The 26,423-nt window shown below is 40.9% G+C and overlaps 1 protein-coding gene across 8 annotated transcripts in view; it reads right to left on the bottom strand.

Annotated features, from left to right (window-relative positions):
* LOC113025707 (mediator complex subunit 13L) overlaps positions 1-11,863 on the bottom strand; it is a 90,043-nt gene extending 78,180 nt beyond the window's left edge. Inside the window, exons 1-2 of one of the 8 annotated variants that reach the window (XM_026173781.1) lie at positions 11,734-11,863; positions 9,976-10,608 (exon numbers count right to left, since the gene is read on the bottom strand). In XM_026173781.1, coding sequence (XP_026029566.1) covers positions 9,976-10,047 — 72 coding nt within the window. In that variant the 5' untranslated portion in view covers positions 10,048-10,608; positions 11,734-11,863. The other 7 variants (XM_026173776.1, XM_026173777.1, XM_026173778.1 and 4 more) reach the window with 7 other exon arrangements.
* Between the last annotated feature and the right edge of the window lie 14,560 nt (positions 11,864-26,423).

The raw sequence follows: 26,423 nt of genomic DNA, 5'->3' as shown, positions 1-26,423 counted from the left end.
CAAGATATTCAAGTTTGGAGATTTCTGTCTCCAGGGTTACAGTGAAAATATAACATTACAGTACTGTAAAAATCTCAAAATCACAGAGCCGCATGCTGCATGACCCTCCTGAGCACAGCTACACCTCCCAACACTTCATAACAACCACCGTTAATAAATGCTAAATTGATCATTAATTAGTTTTTTTAATTTACTGTTAATTACATTTTTGTTAATAGTTATTTCCTGTTAATATGCAATAAAGTATTTACAATATTAGATATTATTAAGCTCAAACTGACATTTATGGCAGTTTGTTTAGGAGTGTGTGGGGGTTATATGGCACATATACAGAACACAGTGATATGCCACCAAGGGAGTCTAATACGTGACGCTGGATCTCAGACCAGTCTCACTATTGCTGGGACAGTTGTGTCACAGCTGCAACACCAAAGGCCGCCTTGTGTGGATCTTTGGGACGCCAGTGGCTTTGACAAAACGGCGGTTTGACACCCTGGGAATGAGCTAGGCTCGCTAGTGAGTAATGACATCTTTATTTTAATATGAGCAAAGCTATCTGCTAATCATTAACAACTAATTAGAAATTTGTTGTTCATTAAAAATAATATAAAATAAACTGTTTGTTGGCACATTTCAGCACAGTGGAAATTTTAGTCTTTTATCAGATATGATACAAGACATATTATATGACAGTTCAGTCAAATTAGTCGAATGAATGAATGCCAAAGTCTCAGATTTTATATTGTTAATAATAATTAGCAAGTATTATTGCTCATCATATCACTATTTACAGCTAAATGTTATTTACAATTTCATTAATGCTGAACTTACAATAGATTAAGAATATTTGTTAGAAATTACAGCATTACTCCCCCCCGCCCCATACAGCTGGAATTCATGAGCTCCGATGTGACTGAACATTACCGTTGTACAGGATTACACACTGAGTTTTTGTGCAGCAAGAATGACTTAAATTGTATTAAAAAAAAATTACTCAGTGCAGTAATTGTACAATTAGCACTGCATGGAGGCTTTTTGAAATGCCTACAAGTAGTTAATAGTCTGATTGTTCCTGAAATTGGGCAAATGGAGCATAAGCACTATGAAAAATATCTAATTTGGCTTGTAATTTCCTGCATTGATTTTTTTTCCCCCCCCCACAGGGATACCGTTTCAGATAAAAAGACAGCCCTCCATAAGTCAACATGACTTTTCAGTTGTTTCATCACACAGCAGATAAACAGAATATAAGGAAGGAACCTGAAAAGCACGAAACTGCATGTAGGTGAGTGGGTGGAGGGCTAAGGCATTGCCAGGCCATTAGTATCTCAGTAGGTCACACCTGAACAGGTTCCAACCTGCAACTCACCCGACTGCTGTCTGTAATCCATTGTTTTGCTTACTAAGTGGGCGTGGTAGCCAATCAGAGCTTTTACACTAAAAGTCCTCTGCACTCACACAATCTTATGTAATCCCACTCAAGTCCTCCTCTTGCATCCATTCACTCTTTACAACCCGATACAACAACAACATGGCATGAACGCTTTCAGCCCCGTGTCTTCACACTCACTCAGTCCTGTCTGGTAAATATTCCATCAAACCTCTTTGTGCTTCGCTATTACGCTGCAATGTCCATTTATTCCATAAAGCAAGCCAGGACTGAAATTGAGCTGTACAAATTTTCATTAGCATTTGAAAAATCACGAGTGTCTGCCTAATTCAAGATGAGAGAGAGTGCGCCGTTTGGCAGAGCAGTGAGAATCAATGCACAAACGGTCGTGAATCAACAGTCTGCACATAATGTGTTTGTTCTCATCAAGTACCCGTCTGATTGGTCGCAGATAATCTCTCAATGGAACATGAACACACGATAATTAGAATTTGCAACAGCGCGGCAGACAACATTAATGTTTTCTCTCTCCCCTCTTGTTTTGCAGCTCTATGAGAAACCCTTTAACCTAAGTGCGCTCTAACAGCAATTGAATCCCAGCCAGCCATGATATTGGCAAAGCTGTCTGGCTTGCAGAAAATATTTGCCCAGTTACAAGCAGGGCAATATCTCCCTTAAAAGAAATTCTCTTTGTCAATTGGCCTGCAGTCAGGTGGAGAGACAGCAAACAGATCTCCCCGAGGAAAGCCCAGCACGCCTGTGTGATGCTACATGAGACCTGCGGCATCATAAAACAAAAGTTTGACTGGTTTCTGGAATATGTCTAACAATTAGGTACCATCCTTTGGAATTTGTGTTGAATCCAGATGTGGAGGAGCAAAGTGAAATTCATGTGTAGCGGAAAACAGCAGAAGTAGGTGGAAATGTGACTCTGCTGGGGATATCTTTATTTTTTTTAGATAACAAATAACAACTGAATTGATGGAAACTGCCTTTACTTAGGATCTATAATTAACTACAACGTCAACTTGTTTTAGGAAAGTATGCATGGCTCCTTATTTTCTAAATATTTTCATAAAACATTTAAATCATGGCTTTAATGTATATCAAGAGCTGTTTTGCATCATCCAAGTTACAACCTCCAGGGCTGAAAAATGAAGCCAACGCTGAAGTGCCAAAAACTGCAGTGCCTCCAATGTCCATTTGTGGTTGGCTCTAAAAGCAAGTCAGTCCCCACAGACCCTCATGTTAAAATGTCCAACCTTACAATAGAGTTAAACGTCTTTATAGCATGGTAAAATACAGCTTTGGTTTTTATAGCTACTTTCCCCTTCATAACAGCTGCATGAAACTGATTTTTATTTATAACTGGCCCATTTAAATTTCATTACGGCTGAAATATATGCATTACTAGAGGTGGGACCACTCTGAGTGGCAGGTAGAATAAGTCTGAACTACAGCTCACAGCTGTCTTTGTGCTCTTTTGTACCTTTTGGATTATTTTTAATGTCATTATCATACAAATAATATAACCTACTGTGTAATACACAGTATCCATTTAGTCTAAATTGTATACATATATATATATATATGTATTTTTCTTCTGTGAATAAAATGTTTTCTTGTGCAAAGCTAAGAAAATGTTGTACTTTTTATCCCAGTATGACAAGAAAATGGCAAAAGCAACACTAAACAATGATGTTTTCAATACACATTTCTCTAAAAGTCTATCAGCCTATTCGCCAACCACCTACCAAACTTTCCAGCTGTCACGGGCAGCTGATGGCACCAGCTACTGCCCATTCCTGCCAATCCTCCTTCCCCTCTCAGACTTCTGTCGCCCTACACACATGCAGGAGCACCAGCGGGCGCTAAGAATAGAACACAGCTGGCACTGCTGGGTTTACATATTTCACACTCAAGCCACCGTGCTCCAAAATACTCCTGCACCATCCTGTCCCATATCCAGCTCTGGGACCGGCAGCGCTTCCTTCCCTCCCTTCCCGCCCACTCTGCCTTTGAACCGTTCTTCACCTCTGCGGCAGGTCCCTGACAAGCCCTCTGCTCAGATAAGATCCATGACTACGCTCGAGAGTATTTACGAGAAAAGGGATGTGTAGTGAAAACAGAAGTACGAGCGAGGCGATTCCCGTCTTCCTGTTTTCGACTCGTACTCTATCCTATTTCTGTAACTACTACACTGGTCATTCACAACTTATTTGAGTGCAGCATGTGTTTCTGACACAGAGCATGCCCTGTCCAGGCAGACAGGTGGGCCACTGCTTGAACAAGACCTATTGCCATGACAAAGGATTCCCTCTGCGGCGGCGATGGCAGATTAGTGGGAGGTGTTGCACAGAGGCTAGGTGAAGCCAGCGCTACCTGTGTGAACTACAAGCGAGCAGCCTGGAATGATCACTCCTTAATGCTGTCCTGGCTTCAGTGTCGCCCTTAAAAATCTTTGTATAAAAAAGCCGCAGCGCATTTATTTAAACAATGCCGGCATCTGATATCGAATGCCTAGATTAAGGTTTGTTTACTCATCATTTCATCTGACAGATCCTGATTTTGTAATCATCTTTTTCTTATTTATATACACATAGATTTGAAAGATGCTAAATTTATACTGACAACTGTATGTGTAGACAAGCCTGGAATGACTTAATCCCTTGTGCTATACACTTGCATATTCTATAACAAAACACACCAGTGAGCAGTTTCTTCCTCCGCTTTTATAATGTTCACCAAGGACAGCGTGGGGTGTCTTCCATTAAAAACATACGATTCAACAGCTTAATGTAGTCTTAACCAAGTTTAACACTACATATGTTGTAGCTAATGCTTCTTAAAAAATTTTCCTTTACCTTTTCTTGCTTATTGGCTAATTTATTCTTAAAAAAATGCTTGTGTTTACACAAGGAAACAAGTCATTCTGCGTGCTATCACTGCATGTCTTTAGCTACAGTTTGAAAAATTGTTACTAAATTGTTACTGGTTTATGGCTGGACTCCCATGATTTTGGCGGGTAAATAACTGTGACTGAGACGTGCACTGAGCAGGCCATTTACAGCAGAAGAATAAACAGCATCATGGTGACACTACATCTAAGCTATTACTCACATACTCCTGCTACTTTTGTATGTTTTGCTACTTATTAGATGTAGGGGGAACCTGATGCAGCATAGTTTCACGTAGTGATAGCATATCGATACAGGACAGACAATCCCAAAATACTCTGGGAATTCGATGAATAAGCGGGATAACCTCATGTACCACAATCCTGAGATAATGTTAGCCAAGGAAACCGAAAAAACATCCAACACCAGCACAATCACTCACACTTTTGATCATAAGGCGATTGGTACATGTCACCTGGTAGGAGGCAACCTTTCTGCAAACAGTTGCAGTCTGACTTGGACTGACTGCAACTGCTCTCAGCGAGATTGTCGAAGGTTTGCAAATAGTTGCAAGTAGTTTATAAATACAGACTGCAGGCATGTTGCCCTCAGTCTGAATGAATCTTTGTCAATGAGCAGAATTCAAGGGGACTCGACTCAATTGGCTGCCAGCTGGTTGTATTCTGGTTATGTTACTATAGAACAGGAATATTGCTCAGTGCAATTGTAATCGTTAATAGTGAATTTCTACACAGACAGCAACGGACTGTGTGATTTTTGACATCACAATTAAAGTTATCACAGTTAATTGCTCTATCATCAGAAACAGATTGAATGTAACTGCCAACTTATTGTTTAGTCTGAATTTTTTATTCATTTATAGCAGGTTCCAGTGACAGCGTTGGTATGGTAAATGGTAAATGGCCGGTATTTATATAGTGCTTTACTAGTCCCTAAGGACCCCAAAGCGCTTTACACGTCCAGTCATCCACTCATTCACACACACATTCACACACTGGTGATAACAAGCTACATTGTAGCCACAGCCACCCTGGGGCGCACTGACAGAGGCGAGGCTGCTGGACACCGGCGCCACCGGGCCCTCTGACCACCACCAGTAGGCAACGGGTGAAGTGTCTCGCCCAAGGACACAACGATCGAGACTGTCCAAGGCGGGGCTCGAACTGGCAACCTTCCGATTACTCGCAACTCTTGAGCCACGATCGCCCTGATGCTTGACAATCTAATCTCATTTTGCAGCAAGAGAAAAACTGAAGTGACATAACTATCTTTTTGGTAAAACAAATACTGACAAAGTTTAACTCACAGTTTTTCATCCTGCAATCAGCGAGTTAACTGTCTTACTACAACAGGCAGCCAAGTGGAAAGGCATGCGGTAGACTGAGCTCAGCCGCAGGCTGCCGCTGAGAACCACAACAACATATGGGTCCTGGGTGCTTTTGTAAGGTGATCATAATTAGCAGTTTAAATAAAAAATGATAAATCTCTGAATATCTCAAAATGTTAAAAATATCTATCGTATTGAGAGGACCGACAATCTACTACTAGTAATATACGTGACATTATTTGCTAATAATTATTTATTTTTAGAGGTCATTATGGTAGAAACAAACAAACAACCTATATATATATATTAAACAGCTATACATTTTTCATTCTCTGAGTGTACCAAATACCAAAAACAGTAGTCTTGCTGTATAGTTCCAACACACAATTCAAATGATGCCCAGTTTAACAATTTCTTGGCTCAGCAGACCACGACATGCACACTATCCAACCACCAGCTCTTTTTCATCCCTAAGCAACCTTGCAATATTCTCTACCATTAATAACAAGCAGACGCAAACAGCTTAAATTAAAAAGGCACTGCTCCTGATTACCTGCTTCTTCTTACAAGCCATGGCCGCTCACCTGCCATAAATCAAGACGCCGCTGTTAATGCTATTCCCTCAGCCTCATCTCTTAGCATTTTTATGTCCACGCCAGACAGTAGCATCATCATTATACAAGCAAGATCTCTATTGGAATACAGTTTGGCTAATGAGCACCTTTTAGTTGATCACATTAGACCTCTACTTGAGGACACTTAATTACCAGTGTTACACTCCACGTGCCTCTGTCGAGGGGGACAGGAGAAGTCCTTTAATTAAGGTCTCTCCATTCCACATATGTTTGCACAAGCCCGGGATGTAGGATACATTCACACCCCGGATGAAGGCGACGAGGTGCATGGTGTGTACGCACACGCAAGAGTGGGAGGACTTTAGTGTGCCCGTGCACTTTTGCGATACATATGTTTGAGTGTGGGAATGTGGGTGTTTATTTTTCTTAACCACCACCTCTCTTTTTGTGTTGCTGCTTGTGTTTGTGAAAGCATCTCCGGGTGTGTTTGTCTGCCTGTGTGTATAATATGACGGGTGTTTGAAGTTTTCCTCCAGAGTCTGCATGGTTTACAGTGTGCCCAGTGCAAACACACACACACACACACACACACAGGCTTCCTGTGTTGTGAGGCTCTTAACTGTCTCCTCCTTGCGTTTCATATTCAGGCTGGGACTCAGTCTTACAAGAACCTGCCCAGTCCACAGAAAGATGACTGTTCCCTCTCTCTCTCTCTCTCTCTCACTCACTCTCTTTCCCATTACATTCTCCCTCTTTAATTTTCTCTCGTGCTCTGTCTCACTCTTTCACTCTCAGTTTCTCGCTCAAATAGGCTGAGGCTAGCAGTCAGGAAATGCACATCAGTCATAATACTTTCCTAAAATGAAAACAGATTCTGCTTCAGTCCATCAGCCTCTCCCTCTCTCTCTGCTCGCTCCTTTAGCCCAAAACATTCCTGTTTCTCCTCTTCTCCCTTTCCTCCACCCTTCCCTGTTTCAGTGCCACTTCGACTTAGCTCACCGTGTCACCTCTTTTTCCTTTCTTTTTTTTTTTTTCTTTTTTGCCTCCCACCTAAAAGGTTCTTGTTTGCTTTCTGTCACAGATGGATGATCTCCAGCACACAAGACAGTTGTTTTGTGGGTTGTGTGATTGCAGCAATCTCAAGAATCTGACACGGGCCACACGGAGCTCATGACAGTAATCCTACCGTGCCCCCATGAAGTTCCCACATTATGGGAGCTTATGCTTCCTAAGGTACCCTTGTTTTTTTACTGGTGCGGGTTGCAATAACAGTAAGCAAGTCGGTGTGAGCGACAAGGTTAATGCATGCTGGAATGCTGTTTAACAGGCTGTCAGAGCAGGAGCGCTCAGTGATTAGCCACTAGAACACAACCTAGAGGGAAAGATAAAAAACACAAACATCCCACCTCAGAGCCAGTTTTATTGTCATGAAAAAGAAAAAAAAACCTGATGCTGCCTTCGACTGATTCATAAAATCAGAAGAATAGGAGTAGCTGGTTCATCTAATCTACAAAGCAATAGTAACTAAGCTTCCACTCTACCTTTGTAGCTTTGTAACAGTTACCAGCTACTTTCCTCTAAATGGTTGTTTCCTGATGTGCTTATAGTTCAGACAGAAAGACCTCATCTCCATCATGCCTGCATCTAGTGGTGAGTTTAAAAGCATCATAAGGAATGAATGCACTGCAGGAGACCTGTGCATGTTAAATGTTATGAGTATTTATATATTCTACATTATGCTGTAGATCTTGTATTTTAAGTTGTATTTGTAGCTTTCTTTTTTTTAACATATTATATTTATTATATTGTGATTGATTACCTTGGCCAAGCCTCCCTTGTAAAACAGATCTGAGCTCATTGGGACTTCCTGGTTAAATAAAGGTAATAATTACTCTCCTTGTTGATCAATATTCCATCCACTAATCAATAACCGTTTCTGCATTAAAGCGACGCCTGCAGGAAACAATAAGCGCGAATATGCTGAAGATTTTGTTTGCTGATTCATTTCATTCCCTTCGGGTGATATTAACAGCACCTCAACCTCCACCTCTGCCGCATTTTGTCACATGAGCATCAAAATGCAACTCTTCATTGCTGTCTCTTTGTCTCCATCATCCCCTATAATCAGGATACTCGGTGTCTCATTAGTGTTTTGTCCCGTCTTGGAACTGCATGAGTCCTGCCAGTGAGCAACCACTTAGGCACCAGCCAGTCATAAATATTCTAAACAAGTCAGCTGATGGATGGTGTCTTTCTCCCTGCGTTTGAAAGGGATGTTCACGATGGCCAATAATGCCACAGCGAGTGAATGCAAGCTCTCTCCCCCGACACACACCCACGCACACACAAGGGAATATCCGCGAATGACACGGTGACAGAGAGGCAATCGATGTTTTCTTTTCTGACAGGCTGACTTCTAGCGTAATGCCAGTGTTTCTGTGCAACTGCAATCCAAACAAGCGTCTCAAATAGCTCGAAATCCCCCCCTTTGTTCCAGTTACAGACACCAATATTACTCAAGTACACAAGAAAGAAGAAGTGATGATTCATTTTGACTTTCTGTGCTAACTACAAAGTCTATTCTTCCCCTATCTCCTGTTTTGTGTCGTGCTTTTTAAATCATGTGACATGTGCCCCTATGACTTCAGTATGTAGTGTAACAGGGTCCCAACTGCTGTTGCAGTTCGACAACCTGCATGATCACCTAAAGAAAAGCCCCCAGGACCCATATGTTGTTGTGGTTCTCAGCGGCAGCCTGCGCCTGAGCTCAGTCTACCGCATGCCTTTCCACTTGGCTGCCTGTTGTAGTAAGACAGTTAACTCGCTGATTGCAGGATGAAAAACTGTGAAAGCACCGCCGCTCGGTTCTCTTCCACCCTCTGCAAAAATGCTGCTGCCTGGAGAGTCAAAAACACCTTGTTTTCAGTGTGAAAGTGCTGCTTCCGTTGTGTGCCTAATACATGATGCTGCCTGTCAAGATCTCTCTTGCTTTGAAAAAAAATTCTCTTGTGAGACAATTATTCCACTAATTCTCATTCTCAGATCTTCTTCTTTTTCCAATTTATGAGATAGGTAGCATTTTTTTTTCTAGCAGCGCCATGCATAAAACTATTATTTTCTGAAAATCGGAGTTTTTTTTGTTTTTGTTGTTGTTGTTGTTTTTGTTTTTTTTTTGTTTTTGGGGGGGGGGGTTCTTTGGGTTTTGTTTTTTTGGGGTTTTTTTTTTTTTTGCTTTATTCTCTGGCTGTAGAGATATCTGACAGCGGCAGCAGCAGGGCTCCTTTCCAAGTTAGTTGCTTGGCAATGCGTTAGAGTTCCTGCAAGATTTCCAGTGAAATGATTATTTAAAGGGGGTGGAGGATAATGGCCACTGTGCTCTTCATAGGGAGAAAATAAATGACTGTTTATCTATTGTTTACTTGCCAGATACATGCAAATACACAAATAATTGACCAGTCAGTTGTAGTAGCATTTGAACCCTGCGTTTTAAAGCGCCACGAGATTTGTTTTGGTTTGAAAATGTGATAGCAAAGTTGAATTATCCTCGTTAAACCCTCCTTTTATGATATCAGGCATACAGTGGTGAAATATGCTGTTTATTCCGAATCACTAACCCGTGTTAATGATTGCCTAATAACAACATCAGCGATTGGTTCACCTTCGTACAGCAGACACACATTAAAGCGTGCCTCCCCACTGTCTTATGACTTGTCCATCACAGCCGCCTCGCGTGTCTGTGACGAACATGATTTATTAATACCGTACCAGAGAGAAGATGTTGGAGTGGCAGTCCTCAAGGCTTGCCCCGTTAGCCACCCAATTCGCCGATGTAGTCATAATGGTCCGCCTTTGGGGTCGTCAGCGCAGGGCATGTCGAAATCCTACATCGGTTATCAAACACCGAGCAGGGGCTGACAAATCGGTTCCCTCACGAATCTGCCCCCCAAAAATATAAAAAAAAATTAAAAATAACAATTTATATATAAAAAATGAAATTTAAAAAAACAAGCAGGTTTATAACCTCACAAGAGGTCCGGATAATAGGCTCGGAGTGGTCGGATGGGCGTTTTCAAAAAGAAGTGCAAAATGCATTAAAAAAATAAAAACAAAAAAAGCCTGTGTTGTAGTGTTGATATATCCAAGCGTGTGCGGGGGATCACAACATTGTTACAATCCAGGTCGGGCGATTCCAAATCTGATCACTGTCAACAGCCGGAGAGCGCACAAATGTATCCATTTCAATCCCGAGGAAGATTCGCCTGTTTCCAAATCAGTCTCTCCGCGGATAGTTTCATCATTAAATGACCGTAATCCATTTGTAAGGGGGGGGGGGGGGGGGGGGGACGACGACTCCCTTTTCTTCCTCGCTCTGGGAACAGCCTACCTCCTCTCCTCCTCCTAAAACAAACAAAAAAATTAAAGAGTCAAAACTTCTTGAAATATAATCGCTGCACTGCGAAACAATCAAGTTGAGGAGCACGCAGGATATCTGATTCCGTTTCCACAAGCTGATGCACCACTTGTGATAGTTTTCGAGAATCGCGTGTGCTATTTATAGCCGTCTTTCTTGTCACAACCGTTCCTCTCACAATAATGTAACCCCAGTGCGCGTGAAAACACACACACACACACACACACACACACACACACACACACACACACACACACACACACACACACACACACAAACGGGTGGTGCGGGCAGGAATGTTTAATCCCTCTGTTGCTCTTGAATTAAACGGGAGCGCAGACGGAGAGGTCTCTAAAAAAAGCTTCCCCCTCCACACACACACAAACACACACCAACCAACCAACCAAGTGCTCCTCCGCGGCAGGACGGACAAAGTCGAGCGGGCTCCTCAGTTAGCCTGAATCATGAGTCAAAGCGTTGAGACAAGAAAAAAAACTCTTCTTGCAGGGTTCACTCCACCAGCAGGAAAACGACAAACAGGCGTCTGTGCAGACGGAGGTTTGAAAAAATCCTTCCTTCCTTTCAGCTTTGTATCATTACGAAACGTCCTCTCGCGACCACAACAGCCTCAGTCTTGCACACCAGAAAAAAAATACATATATCAGGTAGGATTTCTTTAAAAACGCACAGTTCAAGCAGAAGTGTCCGTCCTTGTCTGGCGCCCGTTGCTGACATAAAGAATATGTTGCATGCTGCAGATATAAAGATATTTGAAATGTCTCATAAAGCACCACCTCGGCATTTAAAAGCGCATCCTCCTGTTTCTCTTTCGCTATTGAATTAAATCCTCAAAGGCGTGTTTGGTTTCCTCGGCGGCGACTCCTTCCTCATTGTTTATCTCTCAGACGGCGTTATTATGCAGCTATGGAAGTGTATGCGTGCGCGCAGCCCGAATGTGTCACTCTCACCCTCCGTGTCTGTTTGTTTTACGCCGAGCGCTGTGGCGTTTCTTCGCGCACGATCGTCCAGCCCACCGCGCATTGTAATGTAATGGCGGTCGGAAGCGTACTACCCGAGACTCGCCTTTTCCATTTGGCCAAGTTTGTACTCACGTGATCAAAGTCCAGGATTACAGTAGTTGAGTGTATTTGATATTAGAGGCGGACGCGACAGTGCGCTTTGTTTCTGTGATCTTTTGTTCTGCCTGAAACGCGCCGTGAAGGGTTATTATTTTATTTATTAAATATATATATATATTTTTTTTTTATCACTGCACGGTGTCATTCTGTGATGCATTGGTTACATAATGTATCTGTGCTCTCACAACAGAGGATGTGACAGAATAGAGGTCAGAATGACTTACTGAGCACACAGTGTTTCATAAGAGATATCTATGTAGGTTAGTCTTACACTCAGCATGTGCATCACATATAATCTGAAAACATTTCTGAGGCTTGTCTCACGCGAAAAAATGAAAATACTCAATAGGAGTCAAACCAAAGATTGGGAGTTATTTAGAGTGGTTGTATTCAGGGCCGCAGCCAAGATTTGAAAGACACACAGGTTATCACGAGTCAAGTCCACCATGAACCCCACCCTAGCCCCAAGGCCTAAGACGCCAGAACCAAGGTCATGTTGAGTTGGCTGTTTAACTGTATATCTACTTACTACTATATTTCAACTATTGTTTTAGTGTATGGTGTCAAAAAAGTTAAATATTTATTTTTAAAAACATTTAAAAATGCTAAAATGCATTTTGAATATATTTTTAATGCTAAAATATAATTGTTGCTGTCATCAATGAATTTTCGAATGTACAGTTTTACAAAAAAAGAAAACAGTCAAGCACTTTTTTTTTTTAAATTAAGATACCGAATTCCTGTTAGTTATTAAGTTATTCGCCTGGTGGTGAACAAACTATACTGAAGGGTGTTTCTTTCGTCTCTTTGCTTTTTACATTTTTATCTATCGGGTGTTATTAATGATAGATCAACAAATAGCTAATATTGGGAGATAATAGTAGCCTGCTGATACGGCCCCATTCAGGCTTTCGCAACTGGGCAATAGTTTGCTAAAGCTTTTACTATACATTAAAACAGCATTAAAAGTGAAAGCACCTCTGTAATTTTCTTACAGCTTTACATATTCCAAGACATTAAGGCCACACATTTGATAAATGCTGGTTTGAATAGAGATTTGTTGGTTTCCTCTCAAGATCAACAATTGTGTACACACTTAGCAAATTCTGTCATTGATGCTTTTTTCTTTGTAATATGTGTAGTTATTGTTTTAGCATGAAAATAGATCAAATAAATAATTTGAAAAGAATCTCATGCTATTGTTAAATTTTAATTTCAAATTTAAGTAAGCCAACAAACTCAACCCATCACAAATACTTCGCTCTGAACGGATAATTGGAGGTGAGCTTCCCTCCCTCCAAGACATCTACAGGAAGCGCTGCCTGAGGAAAGCGGGGAGGATCATCAAGGACTCCAGTCGCCCCAGCCATAAACTGTTCAGACTACTTCCATCAGGAAGGAGGTTCTGCAGCATCCGGTCCCGAACCAGCAGACTGAGAGACAGCTTTTTCCATCAGGCCATCAGACTGCTGAACACATCATAGACACCTCACCTCCACTACTTCAACATTATGCACTCCACACTGTATATAAATGCCTCTGTTTTGCACATGTCTCAACCAACTCTGTATATTTTTATATATTTTATTTTATTGTTTACTCTATTTAATTTGTAAAATATGTATACACACACACACACACACACACACACACACACACACACACACACACACACACACACACACACACACACACGTAGAAAAACATATTTAGTATACACATCCAGTAATGCATATACTATTATATATTGTACATATATTTATTAGTCTCAGATTTAGCCATTCTTATATTTTGCTTGTTTTACATTATTGTATTGTTGCACAACTCTGTTGCTTGTGAAGCTCGCACACAAGAATTTCACTCACATGTACTGTACCAGTGTACCTGCACATGTGATGTGACAATAAAAGTGATTTGATTTGATTTGATTTGATACTTACTCGGGTTTCCAGGCAGAATACCAAAGACATGAAATTGCCTGGAAATATTCCAATTTTTGCTTGATTTAATCTATCCAGTGGAAGTGCATTATAATAATATGTACTGATTATTATTCTGTCAATGCAGTGTACACAAGTTATATTTATATTACAAGTGTGCTGTTAGAGATTTTGTAAACTCCATCCATAAACATGCGGTTCAGGTCCTGTGTCAAGCAGTCTCCTTTGAGGCTTAAGAACAAAGCATTATTATGCAGACACTCTTTCCTTGTACTGCAGAGGCCATTCAGAAGTCAGCACATAAAATATTTGTGTTACTGTTAGTGACTCACATGCTGTACATGCATTATATTTGCTTGGGTTTTCTTTATGATTGGATATCAAAGTTAACTGGATTCGGTCTTTAATCTTGCTCAGCAGTTACTTAGTTATGCTAACCTGATGCTCTTTTTTTTTCTGAAAAGAGTCTTTTCTGACTACACTGAAGTAACTGGGCTGCTCTTGCTCAAAACAGAAGAATATGCAGACCTTTGCATGTGGATCCCCCTAGAGGCCTTAAGATTCAATAGTTACTTTATTTAGCCCAAAAGCTTTTCATCTCTCCGCCCTCAGAAAAATGAAATATGTCATTGAACACTGACCTGATCTGACTTTTTCATTTGGAGTCATATAATGATTTTTAAGTGCTTACACACTACAAAACCACCTGCCCGTGTATTATTTTCCCTCTGTTGAACTGAGATGTTATCTTTAGAGAAAAAGCAGCTGAGAAGGGCCACCAGTGTCTCACAGCCTTTGTATGACTCGTTAGACGCATTCTAAAAGTGACATACATGAATAATATATATAAAAAGAAATTAGTAATATAAAACAGTATTTGTAATAATACTAACAATAACTGACTGATGTAGTGTTTTGATTAATTTAATCATGTGAGTCATGACTGTCAGGTGGACACATGATGCAAACTTTTCACGAAATTTGCAGCCATCTGAACCTTATTTGAAGTGTATAAACAGTTGCTCAGTGGCACTTCCAGGCTAATCAGAAGATCCTTTCCACACAAGAGACGTTACCTCTAATTCCAGATCTAACAGAGCTATTTACGGATGTCTGTATATTCCCTTTGTTGCCTTATGTTTCCAGTGAAGATCGCAATATGCTGACTTATCTAGTCCATCCTGACACTGGTTCAGTTCTCACATTAATCACTACATACAGCTTTATGTATTTGAGAAAACAGCCAGAAGCTGGTACATATTGCCACAGACCAGAAGCCTTTAGTCTGGTGATTCCTCTCATATCTGCACAAAAAAAAAAAAAAAAAAAAAAAGCAGAGAGAGGGCAAGATATGAATCAGATGGATGAGCGAGAGGAGCTTAGCCTGGTGGTTATCGATCCCTTTGCTCCTGGAATGATCCAGAACTCATTTGGACACTTTTCCCCCCTCTTTTGTTCAATACACCCTTAAAGGCTTTGAAGACTGTTTGGCCCACTTGGTGTGAAGCTGATAGGATGAGATGCTATCAGTTTGAATAAATCTATTTCAATATGCCACACATTTCCCCTTTGTCAGGCCCCTGCTGACCGAGGAGAAAGGAAGCATTACTGCTGTGATTAAAGATAATATGTTTGTCCGGACAATCTGTTTAGATGTGCCGTGCATCCGTGTGCGCTTTATTCAGGAAGTGTGTCTCCTGACATGTAAAAGGACGCTTTATATCAGTCAGGACATCAAGTTTTATTAATGCTCCTAAAAAATGTGTTTGCGGTTCTTAAATATTTATTAGTGATATTAAATATTCATGATGAGATATAACAGCCAAAGTTTAAGTTGGAAAACATCCTTATTAGTAAGATTTTTTTTTTCTGTTGCTAATACGCTTGAAAAGGTTTGCACCACATGAACAATGACAAACAAAGACATTTCCTATAACTGTGAAACTGCTGTGGAGCAAATAAAAGTTGTTCACAGAAATCAGCCCTGTCCCCTGTGATACCAAAACAGCTCTGACTCATGTGGGCACAGACACAGGACCTCCCATGGGAATGTGGGCAGCAGAGCCTTTGGATTCATGGGGTGGTGAGATATCTGTGCATCCCATTTGTTCTGGCAAATCTCACGGTCACTTGATCTGATCGGGATCTTTGGAGTCCAAATCAGTACTTTGTGCTTTTTGCGGTGTTCCTGGAGGCAGTACTGAGCAGTGTTTATACGGCGCGCTGGGTCACCCTCCTCTGCTGCCGAGGCAGCTGACACTTGGGGAAGGCGCTGCCTTTGCCAGGGTGGGTTAGGTACATGTCAAAAAATAACATCCACTGCGTTATTTTAGTCACGTTTATAATCAAGAGTAGCACACGGTTCATTACAAATTTGACATGTTAACAAGCGTGATTGTAAAATATATACTTTAATTAGGCTATTTATTTAATATGAGGGCCAAAAAATGGTCACATAAGGGTGTGAATAATAGAAAAACACCAATAATTGTCATCTTGTTAAGCCACCTCCATAAAACTATTTTCTTCTGCTCATCCAATTTAAGGTTATAGTGGTGGTGGACACCCCAGCTGTCACAGGGCGAGAGGCACGGTACACCCTGGGCAGGACAGCAGTCTGTCGCAGGGCTAATAGAGCAATCCATGCTTTCTCCACACAAATTTCCCAGTCAGCCAGCCAGTATATTAAAACCCACAACCTTCTTGCTGTGAGGTGACAGTGCTAATCACTGCACCACCGTGCCATGTTTCACCCACAGGAAATGTATTTTAAGGTTGTGATACAGCTTGCACATGTAGTTGATTGCTTTTGATAAGGCAGAACTAGAGACATTCCTAGCCATGGATTTACACTTCATGAAGACGTTACTTTGAATGTGATTGTGAAAATCAGTTTTCAGGGACAAACACTGCTGTGTTTTCCAAATGTTTCACACAAAGGCCGCCATCCACATTATTATTAATTCAAGACGAGCATATTGCAGGGGATTATGGGCATCAAAGGGAGTTCATCATTCACAGCCAGAGAGGAATGTGTTTCTTTTGAGAATGAGCAGTCGCCTCGCAGTATCTTCATTAGCGATTGATGAATTACCGTGTGCTGAGTTAACACGCACCTAGCAGCAAATCCTCTCGGTAAAATCAGATGGGATTCTCGCCTCTCTTCGTGGGTCCAATACCACTCTGGCATTTCCTGGAGCGCGGAGAGTCTGGCTGAGAAGAATAGATAGTGTGCATTATAATGAACATGGGCTGACACCGCCTCATCCATCATTTCACCCGGGAAAATTATAGCAGTGCCAGAGAGAGAAGCAGAGAGAGGGACTTTAAAAGAGGGGATGTCTACAGGTCTGACTTCTCCTAGGCTGTCATCGGCTCGTTGTTGTTATTGTTTTTAACTGCTCAATCTGATTTTGCTTTGATTCTTAGGAAGATACTGTCTAGCTGCTGGGCTCCACTTCAGGTTACTGCATATTAACTTTGCCATCATAGGCCCAGAGCCAAATATTCTAAAGACAATCCATTTTAAATGTCTGCATATAGGCACGTTGCATGTTGGTCAGTCACTTGATCCATCACTGGTGTAAATATCTAGAAGACAGTAAAAGCATCCCCATCAGATTTTGCATACACATTTCCTCTTAGAGGATGAATCCTAATGACTGAGAGGATACCTTTCCTTTTATTAGTGCACCATCGGATTATTGAAAGCCAGGTGATCAACATTTACATTATTAATTGGCTCAGTTATTTTATACATACATTCATATTTCCAAAAAGATGAATCTTACTGTCTTTATTAAATTGTCTAGTGACTTACCTGTGCAGGTATGAATATGTCTTGGAGAGAGGGCAGTGGGCAATCCTGGAGAGTAAGAAAGGGCTGAGGAATGGAAAAGCAGTGTACCAGTACTGATTTTTTAAAAACAAGGCTGATGTGCAGAGTAGTAACTACAGAGGGATAAAACTGAGGAGCCATATCGTGAAGCTATGGGAAGGAGTTGTTGAAACTCGGTTACAAACAGAGCTGACAGTCAGTTGGCTGAGAAAGAGCACTGCAGATGTGATGTCTGCTTTGAGAGTTTTGATGGAGAAGTATAGAGAAGGTCAGAGGAAGCTGCACTGTCTTTGTGGATCTAGAGAAAGCATATTATAGGGTGCCAAGAGAGGAACTGCGGTACTGCATGAGGAAGTCAGAAGTGGCGATGGTGAGGATGGGGCAGCGAGACAGCGGTGTGGAGTGCAGTAGGACTGGCACATGGGTTTAAGCTGGTCTGTGCCCCTTCTTGTTTGCTGGTAATGGACAGGCTGACAGATTAGGTCAGGCAGGAGTTTCTGTGGACTGATGTTTGTTTATAGACAACACTGTGAACTGTAGTGAGAATAGTGAGCAGGTGGAAGAGATGCTGGAGAGGTGGAGGCATGCACTGGAGAAAAGAGGAATGAAAGTCAGTAGTCAAGTAAGACAGAATATATGTGTGAGTGAAAAGGAGACAGGTGGAAGGGTGCAAGGAGAAGAGGTAGGGAAGGTAAATGAGTTTAAATACCAGGGTTCAACGATCTAAAGCGATAGACAGTGCACAAGATACCCAAAGGAGAGAGTCCAGGCAGGGTGGAGCAGGTGAAGACGAGTATCAGGGGTGATTTGTGACAGAGCGATAACAGCAAAGACTGAAAGGAAAGGTTTACAAGATAATAGAGAGACCTGGTATGATGTATGGCAGAGATGTGAAGATTGGAAATGAGCCTATCAGAGGGCAGGTGGGCAATTTGGAGACAAAGTCAGAGAGACGTGGCTGAGATGGAGGCAGATTATTTTATTTTATCATATCAAGGGATGCAGATTTTTTGTTTATTTTTGTTTATTTCACTTCTCAGTTGTGATTCTGAGCCCCACTCCATCGTGTAGAACCACCATCATCCATATTTTATTTTCTCTGATGCTTTGGTTCAATGCTTTGCTTTCTGTCTAGTGCCAATTTGCAGACATTAGCATGTTAAACATTGTGCTGTTCCTGCTCAGCATCAGAGTGTTACCGTTATTATTATGAGCTAGCTTGTGTTAGCATTTAGCTCAAAGTCTCACAGAGACGCCAGCATGGTGGTTGACTCTTCTGTTGTCAGTAGTAAAGCAAATAATTTCAGTAACTGCCACTGACTAATCTTTTAAAGGGTTGCAAAGCTGACGGCCGACTTTTGGGAAAAGGTGGCAGTACAGTACAAACAGGTCACCAGTCCATTACAGGGTTGACAGAGAGAGACAACAATTCATGGTCATTCATTTGCACCTAGAGCTACTTTAAAATCACCAGTTAGTCATTGCATATAGAAAGGTGAATAATGAAAGGGAAAAACAGGATCCTCTGCTCCATCTGTGTGGGAAACTGGAGGATCTGGGAATTTTGTTTGCATGGTTTGGGTCAGATAGTCTCCTTAAAATGAAGGGTTATTGTAAAAAATAAAATAAAATTAAAAAATTAAGTAAATTGCCCTGATTGATTACTTTCATCCCATTATGAAACATCCCTACCCTGTAGGAAGTGGTCTCTTCCAGGATGACAATGGCCCCATCAATATTGCACGAGGAGTCACCGAATGGTTTGATGAGCATTAATATGATGTGGATCTTATGCAACCCAGCTGAATGTCCATGGGAGATTTTAGCCTGATGCGTCAGACAGCGCTGTCTACCACCATCCATCAAAGCACCAAATGAGGGAATGTCTTTCATGAGAGTGATCCTCGTTCTCCCTCCGCTAGACTTCCAGGAACTTTGGAATCAGAGCCAAACCCCATTAAAGTACTCTGGGACTCATCATCTTACCCATGCAGTTTATTCCTGTTTTTCCTTTCATTTGTCCTCAAGTGCGGGACTTTGGACTGTGGAAGCATCTACATGTGAGGAAACAGAGCGGCCCTACCTGACCTGCTTGTCTCTTAAACCCACTTTTTTGCAGTGAGGGGACAGCACTGCCTGCATGTTTTAATATTTTGATTTTTTTGCTACTACTAAAGGCAGCACTGTGCCTTTCACCAACAACATCTCTCTGTCCCCTATGAACCCACCATAATTCATCCTGATACCGGTGCCGATCTCCTGATTACCTTTTTTTCTGAATGTGCAATGAGACAAACTTAAATTACACACCGAAAGTCGAATTATTCTTATTATATGCAAGGACACAGGAGACGGTGTATTTGTGTACCTGCGTGTGTGCGTTTTTCATCTCAGATCTCGAGTGATTCACTCAAGCACGCTGTGAAGACTGTTGTAATGGTGTTTCCGCAGCATATTGATTTCACGATGAGCAGATGATGTCTTTGTAAGATGACTCAAGAGATGGGGAAATTAGATGTTATCGCGCAACAACAGAAGATGAGGAATCATATGGTAGGTTATCTGATTTTTAGAATTACGTCGAGCTGTCACACTCACCGCTGCACAGGGTGTACGCAGCGAGCCTCTAACGATGCAGAGAAGCTGATTAGCACACACAAGTGCGAGACGGTAAACAAAATATAGATTTTAATTTACATTGCAAATAGCAGCTGCAAAGTTATGCAGGGTAGAAGATAGCCCGGAGGTTAGAGCGAGGCCTTTAATCCTCAGCGGCCACTATAGAAACGTGGTTTCGTTGTGGAAGAGTATGGCTGGAGTCATGTGTGGCTCTTTCATGTAGAAAGATTACCACAGATAGTGGATTTGAAGTGACCACGGCAACATTTCCACTTGGCTGCACCCTCTGATGCCACCTGAACAGAATTCAGCAGGAGCCTTCAAGCGCTCTCATACATAATGTATTGCTGAAGGTCTGCTCAGTTTTCATGTTCTCCTAATTCATTTCACAAAGAGAGAACGAGAGAGAGCTCTGCCAGCATACAGAGCACACAGACTGTATCACACGGTAGTGCTTGGCAACACTGACACCAAGTACATACAGGACCAGTATCACTGATACCAAAACCAATATTCTTAACCTATAAAGGAGGCTACCGTGGGGGCAAGGAGTGTGTCATGACTTATGAGATGAATCATATCATCAACTTGCAAATTCTGAACAGCTTTCAATGATGACTAAATAACTGTGAGTTTTACTTTCCACAATAATAAGTCGACAAAACACCTTTTAGTTTTTCATGTGTTTTGAAACTGGGTTTGTTAGAGACCTGGAATGTAACGCGTCTGTTTCTAAAGCACTTTGGATGAACTTCTGTTCTTTTAAATGTGTCATAAGCTATAAATAAAATAGACGTGACGGCCAACAGAAAAAGGTGCAGGCAGATTTCACAGTGTGTCTTTGAGGTGTATTTTTTCCATTTCCAAAAAGGTAATAATTTATTTAAAACAATTAAGCGAGCTATGCTGAACATAGAGGATAGAAACAACGTAGCAGTTCTGTCATGCTAGTATTGAGCCAATACCAATACTAGAGTCAGAATAAATACTGAACCACATGAATAAAAGGCAGTGTTGTCATCATTTATCAAAATGAAGACCCTTATTTCCCTGTATATAGCAGAATGTAGGTCTTTTAATGACACCATATAGATTTCCTAGCTGTAATATCTGATGTTTGTTTTTGTTTTTTAAATGATTTAGTGTTGATTGCTATTATTATTTCACCCCACATTTTCAAATCAAATACTCTCTTTGGACTTTATTTTCAAGTTGGAAATAAATCAGCAACTACACAATAGCAACAATGTGCTAATACCCCCTTCTTCCCCCCTTCAACACTTGTAACAGCTTAATCCAGCAGAGTTCTTCACGCTCTTTGTCTTCACATTTCCAAGAAACAAACTGATATTTATTAGCTTAACGCTCAGTGACACGGCTCTGGCCGTGGCCTTCATTTTTTATGTCACCTCCCCTTATTTTCTTTTGTGGCCGTGATTTGATGTGCTGTGATTGTCTTTTGTTTCTCTTTTGCTCACAGCATAAAATCATTCATGAAAATCAATCCAAACACGACCCGCTCTTCTATTTTTCAAAACGTAGCCTTCCCCTGACCTCAATAAATCGACCGGCGAACGTTAAACATTTCAGTTGGTGCCCTTAAAATGGCCTTTCCACAAACATAGTCCTTCACTAAAAGGGGGGCACTAAGAGCAGCGTGTGTGCATTTGTGAGAGAGAGTGAAAGAGACCGAGTTGTGTGGCAACCACCACTTTTTAGGCTTTTTTTAATGCTTTTACCAGTAGTGGGATATAATTATGGCCCAGTTCTAATCATTTTAATTTTGTCCATTTGTTTTAGTTGATTTTATCTTAAAGAGAACAGACTTTTTTCCTGCCCTTTTATCTGAGAGTCAAATGAAAAAACACAGGATATTTCTGGTGTTCAGAGAAATCATCATGAATTTAATAAATGTGGTTTTAAAGGGAGCTATTTCTGTGAAATTTGGTTGACTGGCTATGGTAAATGGGCTGTTTTTTTTTTTTCACTCTTCCGTAACGATACTTTGGCATACAAACCAGAGCAGCCGGGGATCGAACCACCAACCTTCCAATTAGTAGACATGCCCTAACTCAAGAGAAGTCAGCAGTAAATATGTGCTGTGCAACATGCATGGACAGACTTGTAAAAGGCTTCCAACCCCACCACTTCTAGATCTTATGCAGTGTAGCTCTAAAACCTTAATTATCTTGTTGATTGAAACCTATATCATCATTCACTAAACAAGAAGCTCGTGCTTTCCATAGCATCTTATTGTAATTTTCTAACTTTTTCAAGCTCAGCGCACACACACATACCACAGCAATGCATCAGCATCCTTTTTCCCTCTTCTTATTTGGGGCTTTTTACCCTTTATTATGACAGGACAGTTTAGATTTAAGACAAAAGCTGGGAGAGAGAGAGAGCAGGAAACAGCCTGGGGCAGATTCACACCCGGGCCTCTGCAATAGCCTTATGGCACATGGGTCATCTGCTCCAGCCAGTGAGCTAAACAGACACCCTCACTTTCAGGCTTTATTGGGCATGACTGCTGCTTTAACTCCAGTCCACCTACTGAGAGTTTCATAGCACTCAGCAGCACAGTCTGCTCGCAGGCACCAGATATCAACCAGCAGCTGATTGGATTTTAGTTTGTTATCCACATGTAGCATAAAACCTGTGAACACATCTAAGCTTTGTCCAGTGAATGGGCTTCAAACATCGGAGCCTTTAGCAGCTGCTTTTCAAGGGGCAAGCGCTTTAGAGAAACCACACAGAGTGAAAGCTCTGAGCCAAGATGGCGGCCTTGGCAGCGTTCAAGTTTAAGTTCAAACAGGTTATGTGCCTTGTGCATCCCAAAAGAGGGAAAGTCGCATGCCTTACTGTCAATACAATGTTTTTTAATATGGGATCATGAGGAGCTCAGCAAAGCCAATCTGAGACTCTGAGGCACAAGGTCAAAGCAAGAAAAAAAACAAAAACGGGTTTTTTTGAAGACAAGAGGGCCAAAAAAGGTACTCATACTCTTCCACTTTGTACTTACATGGACTGTACAGTTAAAGCAGGAAAAGGGGATTAGGGAAGATGTTATGACAAGAAATGAAGGCATAACACCACTATCTCTGCTTTCAACTCATATTTCAATGGAACGTAATAATGCACATAAGCTCAGAGAGCACGCACCAAGCAAAAGAGTTCGAGTTTTACCTCGTAGCAAAAGTCGCGTAGTGTACACATGTAAAGTAAAGATGCTGTACATTTTTAGATGTCTTTCTAATGCCTGACATAATTTATATTTGCCTGTTACCTTCTGTTTATGAGAGGAATGAAGCTGGCCTAAAGGGGAGATAAAACGTGTTCGTTTCGGAAACTCTGGGCTTCATCTATAGCTTCAGTATACATTTTTACAGGAATTGCATGAAAGTAGCATAATTAGTCCATAGCTGTTGTTTAGATCATGGCATGATGTGTTGCTCTTTGAGACCTTTGTGTGCCTCACTTTGTCAGACAGGTTCTATTTAAGTGAGGTTTGATGGTAATCAGGCCGGGGTGCGGCAGTGACATTGAACTCAGCTGTCGAAGAAAAAAAAAAAAAGTGGTTAATTATAGCTAATTTATGATTCAGCAGGGGAAGGGCAAATACTTTTTCCACGTAGGCCCAAGTTGTGAAGTGAAGTGAAGCTGTGGAACAGACTAAGTAAAGATGTGAAGCAATGTCCAAGCATGGCGCAGTTTAAAAAGCGGTTTAAGGATATGGTTTTTACAGGGTACAGGGAAAAGGTAGAGATTTGATAGGGTGTTCTTGTCTAATATTTTCATGTGTGTGCGCATGCACGGGTTTGTTGGTATGGGTGTATATGTATATATATATATATATATATATATATATATATATATATATATATATATATATATATAAATAATTGTAGGCTGTGTATCCTTGAGGTGTTAATGGGGTTATTGAAAATGTGTATATGTGCGTATGTATGGATAGATAGAAACATATATGTGTATATATTTAAAAAAAAAAAAAAAATTACACATAACATATAATGTAATTGCAAGGAGGTATTTCTGTAGTCTATTGATACTAGATAGTGGAAAAGGGGTGGGATTAAATAAGCTTATGCTTCTTCCTGCTCCTTTTTGAACATGGACGTTATTTGGAGTTGTGGTTGCTCGTTTTCCTTTTGTTTGCTTTGTTCATTTGTCTCTTTTAATTCTATTTTTTTTATACTTTTTCAACATGTTCAAAATAAAGATTCAATCAATCAAAAGTTGGTTTAGATAGCTTCTGTTTAAATCATCATTTAGAAACTGCATTTTGTATTGACTCGTGCTATTTGTGTCTTATATTAACACTTGTTTGACCATATGAAGCAGTTAAATGTGACACGTCCAAAATACTTAGCTTGGACAAATACTTTTTCATGGCACTGTACTGCCAAAGAGCACAGAGAAGTTAAAACTTGAGCAACATTTGGAGTTTAAAGAACAGCTTTTTAGCCTTTAGAAAGTGCACCACCGAATGTGAGTTTTATCTGATATATATTAAACTAAAAAACAAAACAAAACACTCATGACATTCAAGTTTTTTTGCTTCAGACTGTGGATATCAGAGTAGGTTATGGGGATGTAGAGGAGCAAATGAAAGGGTGGGAAATCATGGAGAGAAAACGCACACACACACACTGAGACATGTGAGAAGGAGAAAGGCAGGTCTTTTGGCCACTTGTGGCTTTCGTAACCCAGGCACAAATCATAGAGGGACATGGCAATTGGAGTGACAGATGAACAATGCTCCCCTTTTCCAGCCCCCTGTGAACAGGCCCATCCATCACAGCGGGGGAGATTAATTCAATTCATCAGTGTTTTGTCTCCATGGGCCCCCTAATGCCACCTGATATTGCTCAAAGGGGACTTATAAATGTTTGTGGATTTGATGCGAGCTTTGCTGCTTGACACCGAATTAAAACATTACTCTTTACTCGTAGCAGTACACAGTTTTTGCCAATAGCCTGCCATCCACCTCTGCCATAATTCTGATCAAGATTAATTCTTATGAAGACAAAATTGTTTGCCAAAGGCGGCCAACAAGAACATTAAGTAGAGTTTGCAAAGAGAGGAGGGCTTTAGTAATGGAAGATTGATGGTTGCAAAAGAAAACACAGGTCAGGTAGATTTTATTAAGGCATTCAAGATGTACAGCACCTTGAGGCATGTTGGCACGAGACTGCCTAAGCTCATTTACACAATGACCAATTTGTCCTCTACAAGAATGGGCGTTTTCGTCTCTGCTAGCCAGCAAACACATTATTCACAAAGAGCAAGGTAGAAGCAATGTTTGTGTTAAATTAAAAATAAATAAAAATTTAAATGAGGTTTTAACGGTGCATAAACACAAAGCGCTTAAAGCCAGACTTTGAGTCATGAGGCTTATGGACATGCAGCACAACAGAAAATGTCTGAGGTTCAGACATTACCATATGTAACAGAGTATAAGCTCACAGTGCAACAGCATGACTGCAATTGTGCAGAAGCAGTTCTTATAGTTAAACAGCTCGAGCCTTATCCAAAAATTGTGTTAGTGATGACACCCAGTGGCTGCAAGATGCACAACAAGCGACCTTTTTTTTTTTATTTATTTATTTTTTAAATAAATGTAAATGCCTAGTTGTGGTCTGAAAAGGCTTCTCTCGAGATGCCGTAGTTCATTACAGTTGAATAGTATCGCTGTGGAGATGCCCGCGTTGTGCACGTGTTATAGAATTGGCATTGGATCTGTAGTGCGTACATAAAAACCCAAGTTTAGGTTTACAAATATCTTGCAGGTTCTATTTTTTGTTCCTTTCCATAAATTGTGGTACAGAAATGTAAAGTAGGAGGTTCAGTGCTTAGCAAGAATTGCTGCAAGTTTTCATGGCATAGATTCGCCAAGTTATCGGAAATACTCCTTGAAGACCAACATGAGGGCATCATAGTCTCGCAGCAGCTGAAAGTAGCTCAGCTGACAAGCAGTTAAAGTGTACCTAACAAAGTGGCATCTGCATGTGATACATGGTAAAGATTAAACATGTGCAGCATGTGGGCTAAAGAATGATTTTTAGAGCCTGAAAAGAGCAGACAGTGGTTTGGGGACCACCATATCACTTTCATTATATGTAATCACATTGCTTTTTATAGACTTCATCACTGCCTCATTTTTAGGCACCTAGTATGAACAAGTAACACCGAATCAGTCAAGACTTACAAAACAGAGCAGCGTGTTGCAAACATCCTCACATAAA

The sequence above is a fragment of the Astatotilapia calliptera genome, chromosome 7 (assembly GCF_900246225.1).
Source record: "Astatotilapia calliptera chromosome 7, fAstCal1.2, whole genome shotgun sequence".
NCBI lineage: Eukaryota > Metazoa > Chordata > Actinopteri > Cichliformes > Cichlidae > Astatotilapia > Astatotilapia calliptera.
This window is presented reverse-complemented; position numbering and strand designations above follow the sequence as displayed.